The following is a 23,637-nucleotide window of genomic DNA, read 5'->3' on the forward strand; positions in this document are numbered from 1 at the left end:
GTCCAGACTTTTTTGTGTTAGATGTATTTGAAATATCTGCTTCGAAATTACTCGAAAAAAATTACTATTGACTTTGAACCAAAAACTTTGAACCAAAAAGCCACTATTCGCACATGCCTGTTTTAAACATAATCTCACTTTCATCGTCGCCCAACCAGCTGGTGAGGCTATCTTTTAGCAACATAGTCAAATAACTAACTCTGTCTCGGCAGCACATGTTTATTTTTTTATTTTCAATACCTCAAATGCCCCTGTGCAGGGGTTTTACATAAGGGGTGGGCATTGGCGATAACAGATGAGTTCTTCAATGAGTTTTTAGCTTGAAGTGGTCGTGATTGCAATGGGTGACAGCAGCAGCTGGAAGGTCATTCCAGTCCTTGGGCATTCTTACAGCCGCAGCTTTTTTGTGATTCTTTTGCAAAGCTGCAGTTTTCCAGTTACCACATAAGCGTGCTCTACTTAGTAAAAATTTTCTTTGTTCCTTTTTATCTTATTACAGGGCAAGGAGATAACAACAACAGGCCTCCAAGTTACTCAGTTTCAAAGGACAGTCAAAATGACAACTTATTTGGTTGCATTAATTGTTTGTGATTTTCATAGCATTTCTGGGAATAGCTCAAATGGAATAGAGGTGAGTAGCTTTGAATTTTTCCTCCTGACTCTCACCAGCTTTTTTTTGTGTACCAAATATATGGCGAAAAATTTTTGCAAAGTATAGTTGGAAATGACAATTCTTTCTCTCCAAACAGGTCAAAGTCTTTGCCAGAGAGGAAGAGATTGATAAAGCTCATTATGCTCTTGAAGCTTCACTAAAGATTCTGACATACTTTGAAGATTACTTTGGAATAAAGTATCCTTTACCCAAGCTTGGTGAGTCTCCAAATTTGAATGAGCACGTCTTGTTTATAGATGTGAAGAAGAGAGTACTGAAACAATAATCTAATGAAAGTTATGTCTTAGTACAGAGAAACTAGCTCAGTAATAAAAATTTCTTGGTTCAGTAGATGCTGCAAATTTTAAACAGCTGTAGTTTCATGTCGCGGGCTGTGAACTTGTATAGGTACCTTACTGCAATTTCTAATACTTTCCATACAAGACAGTTTTGAATGAAGCAGTTACAAGTAGAATCCACTGAAGGGCTGTCAAGGTACATTGTGGAGCAGCAAATTAGACTGAAGATAATCTCAGTTGATGTGTATGTAATGTAAATACCTCAATGCACACCTACTAAAGCATGCCCATTTTATTCTGTGCCTGCTAAACACATATCCCATTTTATTCTGGGACAGATTTGATTGCCATTCCCGATTTTTCATCTGGAGCAATGGAAAATTGGGGATTGATTACATTTCGGGAAGCTCGTCTTCTATATGACCCAGAAACGTCCTCAACATTTGACCTAATTACAATATGTCGTATCATCGCACATGAAATTGCACATATGGTAAGCATCTCCCAGTGGCTTAATTCATGCAGTGTTCCTCACGTAAAAGTTTTTTGCTTTCAGACCTGCACCACAAAAAGAAGTAAAGAATCAAGTTTTACTGCTTTGTACAAAGCTCAACGCAGCTCATTACCATTTACAAATGTTTTCTCTCAAGTTTCAAGGCATAAAAATTTTTTTTTTCTGTGTGTCAAATGTTTTAGGAGTGTGCCAGCACCCTCATAGTACTGTTTTCTTTCAAATTAAAACGATGGGACTACTTGCTTAATGACTAGAAACACCAGTTCTAAGGGATGGGATGGATGCTGCAAGATAGTAAAATAAAGTTAAATACTGCAGTTAAGTACTGTAAATTTGCAGTAGTCAAGTTTGCAAAATCGTTTCTTCTCTTTCGTTAAAATTACAGCATTGAAAAATCTAGCAAAGCTTATTTAACTTTAAAGGGACACTTAACTTCAAAGGGACAATTATGTTTTGTATTAATTGTTTTCAGGAAATGGAATTTAGTCTGTAAACAATACTCACTGTACTAGAGGCATGTTGAGATGCATTTTTCACTAACAAAGCTCTTTTTGTGATGCTGTTCATGTTTCCTTTGATCTGAATATGACTGATGGCACTATCTGAGATGCTATTATAAATACCCCGATGCTCGAGTTTCGAGGGGCATTTATCACTGTGGACACCATCTGCATACTTTGTCGTAGTTATTTTGGCTCAGCTAATGACGTGGGATGCCGGCTAGGCCAGCATTCTGATGCGAACATGGCCAGAACGACACAGTCTTTATTACTGAGCCAAATACAGTGGTGGTATGCCTCTTACTACTTTGAAATGCAGTTTATGTCCCTGTCAGCATGGTAATTCGCCACGATTTATTTTAGTGGGCCCCCTCATAAAAACACTGTAAAGCAACACACATTCAGCTCTGTCAAAAACATGCAGAGCCTTAGATATGCATTGTGTTTTCCTATGTCTAAAATGACATACTTGTATTTTTTTGGGTTGTCCAAACGCCATTAAACTTACACAATGCATTATGTTCTTGGTGTGCAAAACATTATGCCAGATACTACTGAGGCTGACGACTGGCATAGTAGGATGCCAAAGGCTTGTTGCTGTACTGCATTTTAGCATTGTTAGCTCGTTGCCAGGATGGCACTGAAGCAGTACTGTAGAATGCCAAATATCTGAAAAATAATAAAAAAATACAAGGGAGGCAATGCCAACATATGTGAAGAACGTAATGTTATATGTCACAAGCATGGTGATTATTCTCAGCAAATTGTGATACAAAAGTGTCTTCTTCCTGCTTTAAATTCCTGGATGGTTTCTTTAGGGTGCTGAGGCATGCCATAATTTGCGCTACCTTGTAAACAGTGTCCTTAACTTGCAAATCACGTGGAGTAGTTTTGGCTGGTAATTACAACAGCTGCATGTGAAAGCCATTTTTCTTTTAACGTCTAAACAGCATTGTAAAGTTGCACTCTACTCACGCCACCTTGCTTGAAATTACCTTCATGAGGTGCTTTACAGATCTGTATTTTGAAAATTAGTGCACTGAACAGAAAGCATGACTTTGCAGACTTGCATCATAGTACTGCATCAATCCAGGTATTTCTGGCTGGTGAAAATGCTTTCACTGCCACACGGCACGCAATACAGAGTGTCCATGCCAATTTTTGCCTCATTGACTGGGAGCCAATGTAGCTATATTTTTTTTTTAGGTTTTGGGGACAGTATCATTAGCTGTAAATCTCTGCTTGAATGTAGGTTATATGTGACAAGTGCTTGTTTTCTTTCAGTGGTTTGGGAATCTGGTCACAATGGAATGGTGGGATGACCTCTGGCTCAACGAAGGCTTTGCCAGCTATATTCAGTACAAGGGCATGTCTTATGCCTACCCTGAATGGGAACCGGTGAGAGCCTTTTAGCAGAACTTTTGGCTGAATTTGGGCTCTGGGGTGACTCTGCTTATAGTAATACCTCCAATCTATAGTAAGCTCTTTGACTGCTCCTTCTGGTTTACTATTACAAGACTCTTCTGTAAAGGGCATTAAAGATACTTGGTTCTCTGGTTGATAAACTGTAGATTTCCAGAACTTCTTTAAGCTGCTTGGTTTTTAGTGCTTTTCAGCCCCTAGGCTGCAGTCCAATGCAAGCTGTTTATATTATTTTTCAGTATGCAAGACCAGTTTTAGCAATTGGAGGCTGAATATGAGCAGCCATTAGATTCAGTTGCTACTTCCTTCCTCTCTTCACCCAATTTTTTGTCATAATGACAGCAAATAAATGAGAGGATGAGGAAGGGTTCGAACTCATGCGTATTACATCTTCATAATTACTTTATATCCACTGCGTGCTGGTTACTTCTTCAATGCATGCTCTTCTTTTTTCGGCTGGTTCGAGCTTTCATGGCCTTACTTTTCGTAAGAAAATTTGGGTTGTGCCATTTAATAGTTAGGCTAAAACGTAGCCAGCCTGTCCTGAAGTAATTTACTATAGCAGCACAAGGTATTATTATTTTTTCTAATGAAGCACTCATTAATGTTTCACAGCAAATGTGATATTAAATTTGGGGCGGAAGAAAGCCTCACAGTTCACAATATAGATGCTATACTTTGCAGGGAAGCTGCAATTATTGCTTGCTTCTATCAGAAAAGCTAAAATTAAGCATGATGCATGCACATACATTCATTGTGCTGGATCTTCAGCAGCAATCCATGAGACTTTCACTCTAAACTCAATCTGAATACTCTTACACACAACCAACAGGGTTGCAAAGTGTACGAGAAAGTGTACTAGTAGATCATTTTACCGTTACATACTAAGTGCATATTACTGCTAATAATTAGCATTCTTGTACTGACTGGTCACCTAATGTTAATTTCCGGTTTTTCTGTGTGCAAGGCCTTTATTGACATTGTTTTTCACTTAAATTTATTGATTATTTTGCTTCCTTCCAGGATGCTTTATTTACAATGATTTTAGCAGGTGTTCTTGAAGCAGATTCTGTGACATCTTCCCACCCCATTATTCAACATGTCAGCAATCCTAGTGAAATATCATCACTCTTTGATGTCATATCCTATGCAAAGGTGAGTCTACAGATTAACAGTTTATTAAACTACTGAAATTACTGCTGATGATGAATGATTTACAGCTGACTTCTAATAATTTGGCCTAGTCAGCATTTATAAGGTCACGTGTGTCCTCATAGTCAGCATGTGCAAGATGTGTAAGGAAGTGTGTCTAATATTTCCAGGAAGTTCGTCTTTTACTTCCTTGAAATGCCTTATTGGATCATGGCCTGTTTTTACTTTTATCTGTACCAATGGTCTTGCAATACCAATATGCACAGTGAAGCCCATCAGCATTGTCTTCATGTATGAGGTATCACTGCATGTGCTGGAGAACTGCTACAATGGCAGCAGTTGTTGGTTGCAATTTCTGGACATTGTTGTTGTCTGCCCAGCATGCTTTCTCATCCATGAAGAATAGACCGATTTCACAAAGCCCACTGCGTATGCGCGCGTTTACCGGAAGTAGCCAGCCGCCATCTTGTTTGTAGTCCTTCGTGGCGTCGTCTGCACGACAGCCCACATTACTTTGCGCCTTGACAAGCATTATACCCGGCCGCACTTTCCGCAGTTTCGTTTATTGTGTTGAGCTCTATAAAGGAAACAGAGACTCCACGGCGGAGTTTCGAGGGGTGCAATGCTGATCGCAGTAGGAGCAGCGCAGAGAGGGTGGTCAGTTGCCCCTTGAAGTGGAGTGAACGTGGTAGCGACGCTGCGCTTGTTACTAGAACCTTGCTTTGGAAAATGCTGCAGGTGACGATGCAAACGCGCTTGACCGCCGCTTTCGTTAATTTTGTCAGCAGATTATTTCAACGCATAGCGATGCACGCGATTTTATTTACGTCTTCGGACAGTATTTACATTTCTTGCCACCACATTTAGTTGTTCCAGTATTCACTGTATTCATCTAGGCATTCGCTATAGACGTGTCACACAGCGTTTGTTGTCTTTATTTTTTCGTCATAGCCCTTGCTGAAAACTGGCCATGCGATAGTTTTTTTTATTCACATAAACACATAAGTGTATTCACGACGTGCTCGGCGGGTCACCAGCAGGAAAGATGAGCATTCGAGCGAGCTATGCCGTTTTTCTAAATGGAGATGTGACAAATGCTTGTGTTCAGTACAAAATGAGAAAAAGACAAGCCAATTGGGGAGCTTTTGAGTACGCTTAATTAGGGTTTAGGGGTTTTTAATTTCGTGACCAATAGTTTTATTTTGATTATTGCTACACTAATTACTTTTTTATTTAGGTTAATATAATCTTCTGCCAGGGCGTCTCCCGTACGACTCACTCTCGCTATTTTCGCAGTACGAGTACAGTAGATGGCCTTTTTTTTTCGAAAACAACGGGCAAAATGTGGATGATATCCCGGCATAAATGGTATGTGGCTGATACTGGAATGCCACTTATGCTCAACGACCAGTGAGCTGGAAATATTCCACGTTCCTACAGTTTTATAGCCTCACTTTCTCATTCCGTGAAATAGAGAAAGCATTACCGCTAGTATGGCAGCTCGAGACATCAGCCCAACAAACACAAAACCTCCTCAAAATCTCCCAAAAATGACCCATCGGGACATCTGGAATCTCCCCAGGAGGTGCTCATTTTTCCCGAACACATCTAGAAAACGTCCCCACAACTAGCAATGTCCAAAAAGTTGTGCGTCCCATGGAAAGCCCCAAAAGGTTAATGCTCGATTTCTCGGCTCTGGTTCAATAAAATTATTCCTCATTTTTCGTGCAGCCTGCAGGCATCCAAGCGCACATATGTGCCAAATTTCAGGTGCATACTTACGTTACAGGTGGTGTAATCCACCTTTCCACTCGTCTGAATGCGTGCTGGCTCGGCCGTTCTGCACTTATCCGTTTACGTGAAATGTCCTAGCATTTTTCACACAAAGGAAATATGAACTCAAAAAGTCACCCGATTTGGCTCATATAAGAGCAAATAGCAGCGCCATACAGAAGTAATTTCAGTTTACTAGGTGTGCTCTTAGCACGAATTGCATCCTGTCGTTCATGCCGGCGACCGCACCATACACCACCACAATCAAAATGCATTCATGTTTCAGTCAAAGAAAAACAATACAGACCGAATTGAAAGTCCGTGCCGAAAAACTTACGTTCAACGGCGCAAATCTGAATGAATACAAACAGCAGACGCAAACGTATGCACCATTTAATACACAGTGTACATAACACTACGGCGCCATGCATATGATGGCCACTTTTTTCTCCAGCCCTGAGAAATCTGCAATATGAAGCAAGTAAAACAGAATACAGGCTGAAAGTTGATGCACCTTAAACGAGCATTCTAAGGGCTTCAAAAGCAGATATGCACATGCAAAAGCAAACGTATGTAAAGAGCAACTTCGGTGACAAAAGAAAAGACGAGATGGGCGTACGCTGCAGACACGCAGTTTCAGGTCACGGATTTTCTTCAAGTTGAAACCCCCCTCACGCTTAGAGTCTCGGATCGGAGCAAGCTTCAGCGACGTGTTATCAAAACAGAAAAAAAAATATTAGTTCTACTAAGCGAAAATAAAAAAAAATTCGAAAAGGTCCTGCAGTATGCTTAAATAAATAAATTAAATAAATAATTAAAATAAACCAACATACCTTGACGACGTTGCCTACGGAAACCCAGGGATGAAATACAAGGCTGCAACAGCTGAAACCATAAATTAAACGCAGGCTTCTGTCCTGCGCCTTCTCACAGCACAGCGAGCGCTCAAACTACGCGTTACACCCTCGTAACGATCCTGGGAGTTTTATTTTCTTGCGACTAAGTGTGGGGATAAGACTGCTTGGAGCCAGGCGGGAAGGTGAACGTGCTCAGGTACGTGCGATGGCGCGCTGCATCCATGGTGCGGCAGACCGCGCATGCGGCACAGTCCAGCGTGGGAGTCGAGATCAAGGCACGATTAATCCAGTGGGAGAGAGTCAATATAAACACGCGAACACTGCACAAACTATACCGCTGCGGCAGGATGGCTGCGCGGTGGCGAAGTTGGTAGAGCAGGCTAATCCATGGACACTCGCAGAAAGAGAGTGGTGGGTCTCGGAAGGTCCTTCCCGCCTCAGACCGTAGTAGACGGCCACGCTGCCACCACCAACGTGCTGCAGTCATCGGAGGCGCTGAGGAATGCAGGGTGCGTGCGAGGAGTCACCTATTGCCACGAACTCCGCTGCCACGAACGCCGCCTCGAACAGCGGCATCAGTAGGGCCGTGGAGCTGCGCAAAGGACTTGCGATGCGCAGCCGCGGCATCAGTTCCAAAAGGAATGGTGTGGGCACGCCGACGTGCGCGGGAAAACTTCCGTGAATCCGTAGCTACGAAGTCCACGACAGCCCAGTTGGCGCAGTGACGAGAGCAAGAACTGCCGCGCGCTGGGGCTTGTGCTCGAACATCTGGGGCAGCGCGAATAAGCGTGCGCAAAATGGCGTCCGTCCAGCGAGGAAGCCGGGCGAGCGACGGGAGGCCATTACCGCACTTCTGCTAGACAGCGGCGCAGCGAGGAGTGCCGATAGTCGGAGACGCCTGGAGGGACCACCACACAATTTTGAAGTTGGGCGCAAGCTGGGAAAACGCTAGAAGACGGGAAAGATGTTGACCGCCGCTGCCGGCGGCGCGATGAAAATGCAGACCGCCGCCGCCTGCCTCCAGCATGGAGCCGACGGCCTGGCACGTGCGAGAAACGCATGCACCGAGAGAGATGCGGGGTTAACCGCTTCCTTCGGCTGTTCGAATGAAACTGCCGTTTCATCTCTCAAAACGACGAGTGCAAGAGCAAAACCTTCTCTCCCCGCAGCTTGTGGCGCGAAGGAGAGAGAAAAGAGAGCGCGAGCAGTCGATTTTTATTTCTTGTTGAAAATCATTGGTCCCAAAACGTTATGCCCAGTTACATTTCTGGGACGAAAATGCATTAACTCGCTTTTGTTGCTGCTTAACACTCCAGAAAAAACGTTTCTAGACCTTTAGTGGGAGCACTGCCTTTTTGCTTGTGTTTCTATGTCGTGCCTCTATGGTCTGGAAACGTTTGATAAACGTTGTACTGGGACTGGGACATTCCATCCTTTTTTGGAGTTTCTGAGGAGGTTTTGTGTTTGTTGGGAGGAGTGAATACGTGTATCAAAAGAACATTGTGGGTTCCTGAATATGACAATAAATCTGAGCACACTTGTTCCCTTACAACCTTGCACCGGGCAGAAATCTCTGCAAGGACGGCTTGACGACGCTGCACGAAGGCAAATCCGATCGCCTTCTTTTTAACAATTTAAGGGACCGCCTCAAAGCTGAGCGGCGCGTAAAAGACATTTCATACAGCTTCAGAACTTGAAAATTTTTCAATGTCCACTGATCAACAGGGACAATACGGCTAAATGCACTGAGCAGGACTTCTTCACCTGCCTTTCGTGAACAGCTTCTACGTAATGTCTTGGGTACTTTTTCTCTTCTATAAAACGGAAAATCCGGGACCCTCTGCTTCGCACAGTTGTCGGAATTCATGACACCCCTGAGGTGTCCACAGTGCCGCAAATCTAGCATTCATGCAGAGAAACACCGTGTGGCGACGCAAACAGGGCTGCTTCTTGCGCGTGCGCCATGCACCGCGCCGACGCGGCCGCCGGCCGGAGTACCACAACTCCCAGAGTGCATCGCGGCGGCGGTGGCGTAGCGCAACTGCTTGTGAAATCGGTCTATTGTGGAAGATGCACGTGGCACCAGATAATCAGCAACTGAATTAACAAATCGGCATTCATGTAAGAATGTTTAGTTTCTAACCAGGGCCAGTACAATGGGCAGTAAAACAACAGACAAATCAATGACCCATCATTTTTACATGCAAGGAACTTTTTTATTTTAGTTGTCGAAATTAGCTAACATCAGGTGCAGCTTCTTTAAGTCAGCATTGCTTCGGTTAGAGCATGTGTGGTGTACCTCCCTTCTCAGCAATGCCCCCTTCAGTTCTCTCAAGTTCTCCTACAGCTCTATGCCTTTAGCACTCCATGAGCGTTGCTCCATTTTTTTCTTTGTTCATGAATGTGGCATTTGGTACCATTGAAGGGGGCCCAGTTTTAGACCACCTTCATCAGCAAAGGTGCCACAGTTTGAATAGGAATGCCTTTAGTATGACCAGTAAACTCTAAGTATAAAAAGCTTCACCTTTAACAAAAACTCCAACCTTGTGTTTGGTGCATCATAGCCTCAGTTGCTTTTGCGCCATTAAAATCAATATAACTAACTAACTAACTTTAGTATGACCAGTAGTGTCTTTTAATCTGCCTATTGGCGATTTTTGCTAGCTCATATGAGTTGACGGCTAGCATCATCAGTTCGAAATAACTACATTTTTTTCTTCATAGTAAGTCATGGGCACCTGATAGGACTTGGTAGGTGGAACCAAAACCAATCAATCAATGTTTATTTCACCAAAAAAGTACAGGTGGTAAAAAAGGGTGATGGAAAAAAATGTGCTTCTTCGCAGATCGACAAGAGCTCCATCCACCCCTTGCACAGTGACAGGCTATGCAAGTAAATTACATACAAGAAAAATGAAAAAAAAAGCAAACATTGCAATAATAAATGAGGAAAGGTGTCATCGCTGCACAGGGTTGCAAAAAGAAGAATACCATTTCGACTTGTCATTCATGATTGCATAAAATATTATGGAAAAGACTGTGCATGGTTATAAAAAATGTAAACAATGAGAGAAGGTAGTCCCATGAAGTGAATAAAATATATTTCTGACACAAAAATGTGTAGGGGACACTTAAGCTCTGTCTTAAGGATATGACGTGATAGTGTTAATGAATTAATGCCCATATATGCAAACTCAGTCATTCTCAATGTTAGTCATATGTCCCTGGGAGTCCTCATACCATTCCTTGCACAGTGGTACAGTAGTTATGGGATGCACCACTGCCCTGTGATGGCAGGTGCTGCCACCAATGGCTGTTGCGTGACCCAAGTTGCTCTTCCCAAGCAACCTTTCATTGATCAACCATTAATTTAACTCCCACGTGCCAGTATGCTCACAAACTACGTGGGCAGGTTGTGATGACCCCACGTCACTTGACCTAGCTTGCCCACCTAGGTGTGACGGGGGCCTTTAACACTATCGCGTTAAAACAATATGACAATGATGAATTGATTAATTAGTGCTCCTCTGTCTAGTAAAATGTGATGTATAATGGGGACAAGAATAGCTCGCTGGGGCACAGATCATTAGCAAGAGTACATCGATACCCTGCTGATTGAAATAATCAGGTTAGGTAGGGTACAACTTGCGTGTTGCCAACCGTACTGTGAGTGCAAAAATGGTATTTGCCGTAGGGATTGGTGTCAATATGGATACACGCTTTGAGTTCTTTCAAGGTTAACAAGATTACAGTTTTCCGTGTATTGCCTTTTTATAGCATCTTAATAATTTGTGGTTAGCCACATCTGCACCTTTATGTATTTTAAGTTTCTTAAAAATTTCTTCTGTTTGTTCTTGAAAATGGACAGAAAATGGACATTTTGTATTGCTCGCACGGCTTTCTTTTGTAAGACCGTCAATTCAGGTTTTTTTCTGACGTATTTCCCCACACTGACGTACAGTGAGGTGAGACTAGAATAGAGAAGTATATATGAGTGTTTTTATGGCAACAAGATGTGTGTGCTGGTGTCTGTTATCGTGCCAACTATTATACCGATTTGTGCAAACATAGAGTTAATGACACTGAAAGATAAATAAGTCTGCACTGAAATTACGGAATTTTAATTTATAAAGTAGAAGCAGGAGCTTTATATAGATACAGACAATTTGTGTTTCTTTTTGTGATATGTAGAGGATAAAAAAAGTATTTTGAAAGCTGCTGTGTCACATTAAAAATGCATGACATTCATTGATTCTAACAAATATAAATACCTTTACAGGGCTCATCAGTGCTTCGCATGTTAGAAGGTTTTTTGTCAAAAGAAGACTTCCAGAATGGGATATCTGTAAGTTGGTTATGCCTTCCAGTTCTTAGTCTTCTTGAAATGTCTTATTGGGTAGCAAGCTAATTGTTTACTTTCTTCATCTAGAAATACCTAAGCAAGCACAAGTTTGCCAACACTATAACATTTGATCTATGGGATGAGCTTGAGTCATCATCATCTAGCGTGAGTGATGATTTATATATTCTTGGCTCGCCTATAAAATGTTGATTTCATTTTTAATAGAAAAAGAACTAGTCATTAAATTGAGTTATAGCAAAATAAAGTCCATGTTTGTTATACTCTATAAAATATTTTACAAATGGCTGAAACCTTATTCTGTTCATGTTATTATTACCTGCCGCAGTGGCTCAGTAGTTAAGGCGCTCATGTACCAAGCCGGAGTACCTATGTCAGAACCTGACCGTGGCGGCCGCGCTTCGTTGGAGGCGAAATGCAAAAGGCGCCCGTGTGCTGTGCAATGTCAGTGCAAAGTTGAAGATCCCCAGGTGGTCGAAATTATTCCGGCAGCCTCCACTATGGCACCTCTTTCTCTCTTTCTTCTTTCACTCCCACCTTCCTTCCTTCCCTTACGGCACAGTTCAGGTGTCCACCGTTTTGTGAGACAGATACTGGGCCATTTCCTTTCCTCAAAAACCAATTTTTTTATGTTGTTATATTCTCGGCTCAGTATAACAAGCTGTGTAAGCATCAATTATATGCTGTATTCAAGTGATGTTTGAAGAAGGGTGTGCTTTAAAGAACATTAAAACCACATTGTTTTATTCAAAAAGGACTTGTTTACGTATTAGACTCCTGGCTTTTGTTTTCTTTTTTCACTTATGACTTACTTTTTTATCTAGGCTTTAAGTGTAACTAGCATTATGGAAAGCTGGACCAAGCAAATGGGATTTCCACTTGTTACTGTGGAAAGGAACGGAAAAAGTTTCAATGTGAGGCAGTCACAGTTTTTGATTGATCCAGACACTGCCATAAACCGCAAGCCAACACCATTCAGGTAAGTGTCAGCAATTTGGCATAGGTAAACAAGCCAAAAGCTAGACCACTTTAACTTTTTCAAGTTTGAAATTTGCCCTTTATGAAATCGCTGCTGCTGTTCACTCAGACTTGTTTATTTTTCAGATACATCTGGAAAATTCCTCTCACATATCATACCAGTGAAGGCAAAACAGGTCTGCTTTGGCTGTCCAAACCTCAGCAAAGTAAGTGAACTTAGAACAACAATTTCATTCACATGAAAATTATTTATTACAAATAGAACTCTAGGAACGTTGTATACAAGAGGATCAGAGTAGTAGGATCACATATGACCCTAGCCATTGCATCCATGTCATGGAATCATATAGAGAAAGCCGCCTTCTCCTAGTGCTTTCGCCAGTGTGCTTCCAGCGACATCTTCCAGGAAGGCCTTGATAAATAAAACAAGGAACAAGTTGAAGTTGAAGCATTATCGTACTAATTAGTCACTAGAGGTTTTGCTATTGGCATAATTACCATAATCAGCAACGTCATCAATGAAACGAAAGGAAGCTGAGAGGGACTGCAGAGTTGGCAACAGATGTCTAGCCGAAATTCTGCACGTTCTTGACATTTGGTGACATGTTGAAAGCTCTGGCAGCATGAGTATGTCATCACGCTTTTCTTTACGTGCCTTAAAACAGTCTGCTCACTAAAAGTGAAGAAAAGAGTGGAGCTGAGTGCCAGCAGATATTTTTGGTCGAAGATAAACAACAGAAATAGTGTATTTACTTCATGATGAAAGCTTCTCCTGCTTTTCCAGCCAAAAAGTACAATTTTCTTTCCTTTGCTAATAAATGCACCCCTTTCTTTTGGTGCACTGTCTGCTAATGATGATATTTAGTACTAGAAGGCACCCTTTTTAACACCGCGAGAACTACACAATTCTGTAAAGCACTGTCTCTGTCAAGGCTACTATTCCTATATGCTTCACCCTAAGGGACGAAAAGCCAATTAGAATGTTCCCTGTGGAATCCGAGAACCAATAGAAACCATGCCTAGTCACTAAAGAAAGGCGCTCTATTCAAGCTATCATATTAATTATTAAGGCGGAAGCCTTTAATGTCTCATCGTTGTAAGCAGCAGTTGTCGACAGAAAATGTCACGCTTTTCAATTGGTGGAAACGGTCGTGACGTCACAGTGCGCGAATTTCAAACGGGGCCAATTGCACTTTGGCTAGTAACCATACAACCAATTGAGGGGATCGTATAGTGATGCTCCAAGTAAGTGGAACTGAGCTTAGTTAATTGCTTAATTACCCAATTAGTCTAATTAGCTTTACTAGTCAGGCCATATAAATAAATAAAAGCGATTAAGAAATTGGTCGAGCTCAGGAATCGAACCCCGGTATTCGGCGTGAGAGACGAGCACGCTATCCACACCGCCATGCCAGCTCGATGGTTTGGAATGAACAAAGGCGCGTCTTGTGAATACGGTGTCTTCACTCACCCTCATCCTCCTCCATTCCCTTCCGGCGAGGTTTAGTTGTCCACCGACAAATGAGAGACAGATACATTTCCTTTCCTCAAAAACCAATTTACCGACGAGCGAGGCGTAGAACCGAATGGGCGATGGCGTTCTATGGACTCCTTGGCAGCGTTGCAAGACGCTGTCGCGTTCCACTCTTAGGGGCGAAGCTTAACATCTTAGCCACACATCAGTGACCACACTTTAGGTCAAAAAAGTGCCCCCCTGAATTTTGACGGGTGTCCACCGAGATATGTGAGACAGTTACTGCGTAATTTCCTTTCCTCAAATGCAATTTTCATTTTCTTCATTACGGCTCCTCTTTATCTATCTTCTTTCACTCCCACCTCCCTTCCTCTATGGTGCGGTTCAGGTGTCCACCGAGATGACAGAGAATTACTGCGCCATTTCCATTCCTCAAAAAACGTTGCGTTCAAAGGGCAAGGCATCGCGCCGAACGAGTGGTGGCGTTCGGTGGACTCCCTGGCAGCGCTACAACGCGCTGTCGCGTTCCACTCCTAAAGGCGAAGCTTAAGCGGCATTAATTAGCAGTTAATTAGCATTCAGGTATTACTCAGTAATTAGCAATTAATTAGTGATTTGCCATCACTTGGTAATTAGTACTCAAATATATGTGACACCACCAGTGCCACAGAAACAGCGAAGGTGGTGCGGAAAACGCTTCCGCCTCTACCCACTTTTTGTAGCAACTTGTTGCAACTAAGCTTTACACTGAATACTGTGAGTTGTGCTAGAGTGAACTCTAGTTCTGCTTTCTTTGGAGAGCATTACAGCCCGCTACATTTATATATATGCATTTAAGATAAATGTTGTGGACTATATATATGTTCTTGAGCACGGAAATCATGCTGAAGGGTGTGCTTTGTTCTGTTTAGAAGGTGATCCATATCGGGTGAAGTATTTATTGCACCAGCCAACTTTTTGACATGTTTTTATTATTTCATTTTTTTTTGTATATTTTACCACATGTAATGAACGCACCCCCGAAATTTTACGATTTTTGGGGAAAAAGTGCATTCATCGTGCGAGTAAATACGGTATACAGAAATGCAGTTTCATTTATGGAATGTTAATGTTTTGAATTACACAAATTTCAGTTAGCATAACTGTTCTCTATGATCCCAGGAAAGTCGTATCATTGAGATTTTACAATATCTTTATAGCCCGTATTTCAGTGGGAACTTTCAAAAATTCCTAAAAATAGCGTGTTCGAAACAGAAAGAAAATCATTCCAGGGGCAAACTGTCAGCTGTGATACACATCAGTTATTAAAAAACATTCTAATTTTCTAGCTAATTAACTTTTATTTAATGCAGTGCAATGGTTATGTCAATGGTGAGTTCATAAATGGATCATGCCATATAATTTTTTGAAGCCCTGAAAAGTCATTCTAAAGCCCTGCAGTGCAGGGAAATTCAATGCTTTTTTTCTACTAAGCCAAAATTGAACGTTTGAGGCATTCAAGAAGCTCAAAGCAAACACAACATCCATGGCTGGTGACATGTTTTACGGAGCCAAATTTAAACTTCCTGCTCTATTGTACCACAGCATGCACTTTCTTTTGCTTCATCACTCTTAGAAATAATGGCCACATAGTTGGTAATAACTGTCTTTTTCCTTGCATCAAGTGACAAAGCAAAAGGAAGTGAATGTATTCGTACAATAGCACAGGCAGTCTTGAATTTGGGGCCACAGGCACTGCGATACCTCATCAGTGGATGTTTCATTTGCACTGAATGTCCTGCGCAGCTCATGCACTCAGTTTCGGCTTTGTATGGGAAAAAGCACCACATTTCCTTGTGCTGAAGGGCTTTGGGAATGGATTTTTCTGTGTTTTAAAAACTGATATGAGATCGTTTTGCCTGTGGCTTCTAAGTCACCATTGGCATTTATCACCAGACTGCATAAAAGCTAATTAGTGAATCTCAGTTCACTGGCTACCTAATTATTATGACACTTACAATAACTGATGTCTGCCTTGGCTGACTGTTTCTGAAAAGTTTTTTTCTATTTCGACCTCATTATTTTTCGGAATTTCTTATTGTGTTCAGTGAAACACCTGCTACCTCTACAGGGGTTTGTCTCTAATCTTTTTACTGTCAGCAAAGGCAAATTTAAGAAGGAATATTAGCTGCTAAATGAAGTTCATATGAGGGCCTGTCTAAAAACTGCCTAATTAGATTTAATGTCTCTAAAATTTGTGGTGTGTCTTGCATCTCGTTTGGCTATCAAGTAGAGGGGACCCCACTGTACATGCATGAAACATCATTCTCGTTTTTATCTCCTTTATCAGCAGTCAGATACCATTGAATGAGCTGGTGTGCAACATTTGTATTGAACTGGCAGCAAAAAAAAAAACACCTGAACAGAGCTATAGAGTAAGAAAGAGAGAGGAAGAGGGAAGGCGAGGAAGTTAACCAGAAGATGCTTTTGGTTGGCTACCACACACAGGGGAAAGAGGAGAGGTTGGGAAAGAAATTGAAGGGTGATTAAGGAGGATTTCAATTAAAGACATGCATGTGGCAAGGTCACAACCTGTCATGCAGCCACGATGCCCTCAGGAAGGGGAACAATAACTGGCAAGCCCTCAGTGCTGATGACTGGTGGGGCCATCATTTCAGTACTCTGCTTTCTATCAGTGGGTGAGGAAAAGGTAGTCTAATGCACAGCACAATATTTGTCCTTCAGCACTAAATACTAGTTTTTCACAGAATAGATGTTCTGTTGGCTCATCATAGCCACAAGTGCCATAGGCAAGGCTTTAGAAATTGAGCTGTACAGATTTTTTGCAGATATATATCTATAAAAACATCACGAGTAAGCTACTACACAGACATGTAGATGTTTTAGTGTTGTAGATGGCAAAAATTACTAGTGGCAAAATATCATCCTTTCAGCTGGCATCTGAGCATGTGTTAACAATTCAAACCTAGAGAGTGAAGAAATTTGCTGTGCGCTTGCAGTGTCCACAACAGCAACTCATGCCACAATATTGAACTAATTAAATAATGCACAAATCATATTTATTCATAGTGTGTGAAGAATTACTACTGACATCAGCAAAATTAAACTTCTAATAATTGCATTTTTTTACTTTGTAGCATTCATCATTGATGTTTCTGAAAATGCTTGGGTTAAATTCAACAACAACATGACTGGAGTCTTTTTTGTCAAGTATGACAAGAAAAACTTCCTTCTGCTTGAAGATGTATTGAAACGAGACATTAATGTGAGTATTTTTTACCGAGTTGAATGCCGGCGCTCTTTTATACTTGCCTTCCATTCGTGCCACAGTTTCAATGAAGTGTTTTGCAAGTACACATGCCAACTCATTCAGACAAGGATTGTGCTTTGGCTTGTGAGTGCATTGCCAGTAACCAGAAACAGTATAGACCCTAGACTGGACTGAATGATACAGGCATCACTACAAGGGTTCTAAATGTCATAATTAGCCAGAAAAGCATGCTGAGAAGAACTGTATCACACTAATGTATGACAGTGCAGTGTCTGATATATGCGTAATTATGAGTGGAGAACAATGCTGAAAGAGCTAGGTATGGTACAGCAATTGAGTAGTTATCAGTGTAATCAGTACTGCACTTTTTTGCTAGCTATGATTGCAATAAAAGAGTGTTATGAGAAAATGTGCTAAGTCTATTAACCAACCATCCTCAAATTTAACATTGTAGCTCATGTAGTGATACTGGTGCTGAATGACACTGAAGGACGATGGTATTTTTCAAGCTGTATTAAATAATGCGAGCCTTTAATTGTGACACATATGCCATTAGTAACAACTGTTCTGTTCAGTTAAAATGTCATAATTAAATGTCTTGAAGGTATCTATTCTGCTGTAAAATTTGCAACAGTTGAAGCACTATAGCTGTTTCCAAAAACAACCTTCAGTAGAAGCTCAGCACAAGAAAGCAACTTACTGAAAAAAAAAAATTGGCCAACGATTACGTTTCTCGGTAATGCAACTTATGAGCACAGCTGCTGCGTTATTTCAACCATAGGCGACTGTAGGCGGAACACGCAGTGCCGAACGAAGGCGGGCTTGGGTTTAGGCTTCAGCAGCGCAAATGACATTACAGCTTTAGTCACGTGACAACGGTGCAAACAAGGATGTCAACTCAGGCTAATGTCATTCGTCGGAAATTACATTAAATTTGCTGCCTGACGGGGGCTATTGCAGTTGCTTGTAATTTAGTGGGTTCTGTAACGCAGTTCAGTGCCTTATTCACCATCTCCCCTCTTCTATAGATTTCTTAAATTTCGAGGGATTGATCATCAATTGCATCAATGAAGCAAGATCATCAATGAAGCACCTGTTCCAGATAAATCGTCAAATGAATTTTTACTCTGAAAGTGTAGTTTCAACTACATTTTTGCTGGATGACCTAGGAGGCCATGGCGTACACATAAAATATAGTAAATAATCTTCTGAGTCTTCAGGTCACAATGCCAATGAAAGTATACAAATATAGCCGCTCTATGCAGAGCACGAACGTAAGCTCTTGCTCCGAAGATAGGTTGCTCCTTGCTTCAAATCTCTCCCTCCCTTTGTGCTCTTGAGCATCATTTATTCCTGATATGTCGTGGCAGACAAATGGCACTTATATTAGCTGAACTTTCTTCAGTGTCATGAATAACTAGTTCTAATGGGAGTAGAGTGATAGCACTCTAAGCAAGTGCAATAAATTGTGCATTAATTGGCCATAATTGGTTTACTTTTGTGAGTGAAGAAAGCATGCTGGGTGGAACATTACAAGCGACTCACAGTGCTGGTACAGATATATGCCTCCAGCATAGTAGAAATAACAAGAGGAAACAAAAAGCCTCAGAGCTGTTAAGGGGCAATGTTTGGTGACTGATAACTCAGGTGATGCAAATCACTGTTGAAAATTTCTTTCAGTAGCAGTTTCCATGAGCAATGCCCCTTCATACTGAACAGATTATGCAACTTTGCTGTAAGGGTTTTAGCCCCTTCATGGAAATGAAAAGAATGTCTCCAGCTTGGTACTACAGCTTTATCTGCAACTATTTGTGATTGGTCAGAATTGGAGACAACAATAATAATATAAATGAATCATACCTAGCTAAACGTCAGAAAAGTCAACTCGTTGCAAACAAACATACACCTTTAATTGCTTCATGATATCAACGTATAAACAACCAATGCAAAAAATATTGTTAGGATATTGGCTAGACTAGGGCACTTAAATGGCTGCATTGCTCGATACAATGTTTTCTTGTCTTTACAACACTGCATATGTGCCTGTAAAGCATGCTAAAGATGACAAGCACATATCTAATTTATTTGTCTGAAGTTGATAAAAGGTATTAAAGACTGTCATTGATGTTGCAAGGTAAATCTGTTGCAGAAAGAGTGTCATGTGATTACTGCTTCAGCTGAATCTTGTTGTAGATAATGACTTCACTTGTCAGCACTAAAATGGCATGTGGAAATAGGTTCTTTTTGTAAAACTTTATTGTATATTTCACAGGCCTTTACACCAGGTGACAGGGGAGAATTGCTGGTGGAAGCATTTTTTCTGGCTAGGGCTGGACATCTCAGCTACATGTCTGCTTTGAACCTGAGCAGGTACATAGTTCAGGAGAACCACTACGTGCCATGGGCAATGTTTTCCACTGCAACTTCTTTCCTTCATCATCGCCTCACTGGTACGGAGACAGGAAAGCATTTCAAGGTAATGGGCTGATTTTTTCTTGGTTCATCAAACTTTCATGAAAACATGCTTCATATTGTGTTGACAAAGGAGAAGTTAACACTGAATTTTAAAGGAAGGCCACTTTTGTAATCATGTTGGGAAAAGGAAATAATTGTTTTTTGAGCAGTTCTACTTATTTTTGCAGGCATTTGTCAGGGGCTTGCTCACTGAAGCTCTGAAGGGTGTAAAATTTAGTGACACAGGAACTCACTTAGAAAGGTAATACCTTTTATCTTTACATGATATTAATTGACTTCTCACACTGGTCATTGCTGAATCTTTGCTAAAATTTGCAGGCTAAGAAGAGCAACTGTATTTAAGGTTGCATGCAGAAGTGGTGAAAAAAGTTGTCTACGCGTTGCTAGTGATGCTTTCAGAAGTTGGCTGAATGGAGAATCGTGAGTACTGGCCTTGCAGAATCTCATTGTCCATTTCGATCCCAAAAGGTCAGAGAAAAAACTGACTTTTGCACAAATGTTTGCTCTCTAGACTTGAACCAAACTTCAAGAGCATTGTGTTCCACTATGGTATGAGACAAATTGGTGATGAAAGCACATGGCAGCAAGTATTTCAGAAATATCTTCAAGAACCTAGCCATGCAGAAAAAATCAAGATAATGACTGGGCTTGGACAAGTGCAAGATGAAACAATACTCTTAAGGTGAGTAGGAAGGCCCTTTTGTTATGCGGAATTTGCAGTCATCGTCAGGTACTACTGTACTCAATATGAGCTGCAGCACATAGTATGCAGCAGGAGGTCAGTTCTCAAGGTGGTGTGAGTCCACTAATGCTAAAAATTGATCCAATTAGCCATTGATGCCAAGAATTACGTACACTGAATGTTTGTTCGAGCCCAGTACTCTGTGTGAAGATGCATTGATTTACTGTGAAGCGGAAACCTCAGTTCGTTCACTTTGAACTTGTTGCAAGTCATAGAGATTCTCGAAGTCATACAGAACTACGATTCTCTTTTTTCTGAGAAAAAGCTAAGGATGAGACAATGTAGCTGTTGCACTGCCATTTTATTTTATTTTTTTCTTTTAGACTTTTGTCAATTGTTCAAGTGCTACCATTCTCGTGCTGTTGCTAGGATCACTCAGTCGCCATTGCAAGTGATAGGAACAGAATAAAATTGACAAAGATTATATCCGCCCAAGTGCTAGAACAATATGGCACCAAATCCTTGCAAGCGCATATAGGTAGTAATCTGTTTGAGAAATGTTAAGAGCGATAATACTGCACTTGCCGAAAAAAATAAGGTTGCCAAAATGAGACCTTTGCTTTTAGTCACACTGAGCACATGTCATGGCGTGTCAAAATTTGTCTGATAGAGCTATATGTAGCCAAATGACAAGTTCTTATGTGATTGCACTTATCACTGGATTTGTTACTCTCAGCCTTCTCTTAGAATATGTGTTGTCTGTAAGTATTTAAATAATTAACTATAGGATTTCAACATTTATTGCAGGTACCTAAACTATACATTAGATGAGACAAAGATAAGAGGACAAGACATTGGTACTGTTTATGGGACTGTTGTAAGCAACCCAAAGGGACATGACCTTGCTTGGAATTTTTTAAAAGACAATTGGAAATTCATTATCAGCAAGTAAGTGCAAGAGTCAAAAAACAACTTCCAGTTCTCTATTCACGTAGTTTTCCTCTGATGCATTTGATCCTTTGCTCTTTTCCAGGTTTGGCAAGCATTCTCGTACACCAGGAAAACTGCTTCGCCTTGTGTGCAGCGATTTCAACACTCCAGAAAAGATGCAAGAGGTGATCAATAACTTCTAGTTACTGTGTGCTATTCTTCCCAGTGTTATGTATGACATTTTTAAACCAGTAGCTAGCGCCCCCTACGTGTGCTGTGCAGTATCTGTGTGGGTGTCCAGTCCAGGGCTTGGACACTGGGGGAACCGGTCAGAGACAAAGAGCGCGGGAACTCGCCATGGCCGCTCTGGCTTGTAGTACGTAACGTCATTAAACTTTTACTAAAACATAACATGGTGTCAGAAGTACAAGTGAACACCTAGTCTCCGCAACGACTCCGCAACAAGCAGCGCAACATGGCAGGCGTATTTCTGCAGCAACCGCCACCGTTTGAGCCGACAGATGACCCAGCGACGACCTGGGAAGAATGGCGTTCGTCGTACAGCATATATGAGCAAGCTTGTGAGTACGCAGCTAAGCCAAACGCAGCTAGGAAAGCCTTACTTCTGCACGTTCTTGGCCCACAAGCACGACGAATATATCAAACGTTCCCGCCGCCTCCTACGCAACCAGACGGACAACCAGTGGATGAAGTCGCGTACATTCTTGACAAGTTCGACGCCCTTTATAAGCCTTACAGGAGCGCTACTCAAGCCACCGCCATTTTCAACTCCATGACCCAGCAGGTGGGACAGTCAATCGACGACTTCGTAGTTGAACTGCGAATTCAAGCCAAGCGCTGCAATTTTGGCAGCATAGCGGATCGACTGATTGGTGACCGAATCATCGTGGGCATTCGGGACTCTGCGCTTCGGGAGCGCCTGTTCCGCGAAAACGACTTAACGTTGGAACACATCATCACAATCTGCAAAGCTGCCGAGATTTCAAAAAAGCACTTGCAAAATCTTCAGGCGACTGAACCAAAGATAGAGGTCGACGCACTTCGCTGCAACAGTCGGCGGGCCGGTAATTTTCAACGCCACCAGCTCGTGAATGACCGACGTCCGCCACCGCCGCAACAAGGCCGCACGCCGACCCCGACTACACTCTCATGCTCGAGATGTGGGAGCAATCATCCGCCGCGCAACTGTCCGGCATATGGAACGCACTGTTTTCGCTGTGGCAAGTTTGGACATTTTGCAGTTATGTGCCGTCAGAGGAGAGCAAGACCAGCTAGACCAGCTGACTGTGGTGATCAACAGACGCAGACTAGACCACCACACAACGTGTCGACGCTTGACCGGGATGACTTCTTTGTTGGGGAGCTGACAGCGGGCAGTACTGTCAAAACATCGGACTGGACAGCTACACTCGTCGTCCACAACCACAAGGTGACGTTTAAGCTTGATACCGGGGCTGATGTGAACATTCTTCCAAAGCATGTGCTTCAACAGTGGAGTGATCAACCAATGCTGCATCCGACTTGCATCAGGGTGTCTACGTATACAGGTGATCGACTGCCGGTCAGCGGTGAGTGCACTCTGCAGACAAAAACACAAAACCTCAGCTGTTACTTGAAGTAGCTTGTCGCAGACCTTGATGTGTTCCCTGTGCTTGGTGCTGAGGCATGCCAGCAGCTACAGTTGATTCATCGACTTCATCATCTCGCCTCTTCAGGAAATGCAGCCGGTACTCCTCAGCGTGGTTCTGACGATGTCACAGCTCAAGACATCATTAAGGACTTCAAAGATGTGTTCACTGGGATTGGCCAGCTTCCAGGAACTGTCAGCATTGTGCTGCAAGATAGTGCAACTCCTACTATTGCAGCACCACGCAAAATCCCTTTGGCCATTCAAGACAAAGTTAAAGCAGAGCTCGAGAAGATGGAGCGGGATGCTATCATCATAAAAGTCACGAAGCCAACTGACTGGGTGAACCCATTGGTAATTGTACCCAAGAAAGACGGCAGCTTACGAATCTGCCTCGATCCCAGGCATCTAAACAGTGCTATCAAGCGCCAGCACTACCGTATACCAACACAAGGGGAACTGTTTGCTCATTTATGTGGGTGCACTGTATTCAGCCGGCTTGATGCCAAATCGGCATTCTGGCAGCTTACTCTCTCTGAAGAAAGCTCTTGTGTACGTTCGCAACCCCTTGGGGCAGGTACCGTTTCCTGCGGCTACCATTTGGACTGAAAAATGCTCCAGAACTTTTGCAGCGTTGCATGGATGATATG

At 42.1% G+C, this 23,637-nt stretch overlaps 1 protein-coding gene across 1 annotated transcript in view; it reads left to right on the top strand.

Annotated features, from left to right (window-relative positions):
- LOC149353034 (uncharacterized) overlaps window positions 1-23,637 on the top strand; it is a 174,630-nt gene that overhangs the window by 142,931 nt on the left and 8,062 nt on the right. The window contains exons 39-54 of the mRNA XM_089582230.1: window positions 500-631; window positions 750-870; window positions 1,290-1,444; window positions 3,250-3,363; window positions 4,411-4,542; window positions 11,449-11,514; window positions 11,599-11,676; window positions 12,354-12,508; window positions 12,634-12,713; window positions 17,119-17,246; window positions 19,525-19,728; window positions 19,895-19,968; window positions 20,046-20,147; window positions 20,239-20,409; window positions 21,217-21,357; window positions 21,443-21,524. Of these exons, the coding sequence (XP_089438356.1) occupies window positions 500-631; window positions 750-870; window positions 1,290-1,444; window positions 3,250-3,363; window positions 4,411-4,542; window positions 11,449-11,514; window positions 11,599-11,676; window positions 12,354-12,508; window positions 12,634-12,713; window positions 17,119-17,246; window positions 19,525-19,728; window positions 19,895-19,968; window positions 20,046-20,147; window positions 20,239-20,409; window positions 21,217-21,357; window positions 21,443-21,524 (1,935 nt within the window). The remainder of the gene's footprint in view (window positions 1-499; window positions 632-749; window positions 871-1,289; window positions 1,445-3,249; window positions 3,364-4,410; window positions 4,543-11,448; window positions 11,515-11,598; window positions 11,677-12,353; window positions 12,509-12,633; window positions 12,714-17,118; window positions 17,247-19,524; window positions 19,729-19,894; window positions 19,969-20,045; window positions 20,148-20,238; window positions 20,410-21,216; window positions 21,358-21,442; window positions 21,525-23,637) is intronic.

This window comes from Amblyomma mixtum, chromosome 3, assembly GCF_055824585.1.
Source record: "Amblyomma mixtum isolate Tamu chromosome 3, ASM5582458v1, whole genome shotgun sequence".
In the NCBI taxonomy this organism is placed as follows: Eukaryota; Metazoa; Arthropoda; class Arachnida; order Ixodida; family Ixodidae; genus Amblyomma; species Amblyomma mixtum.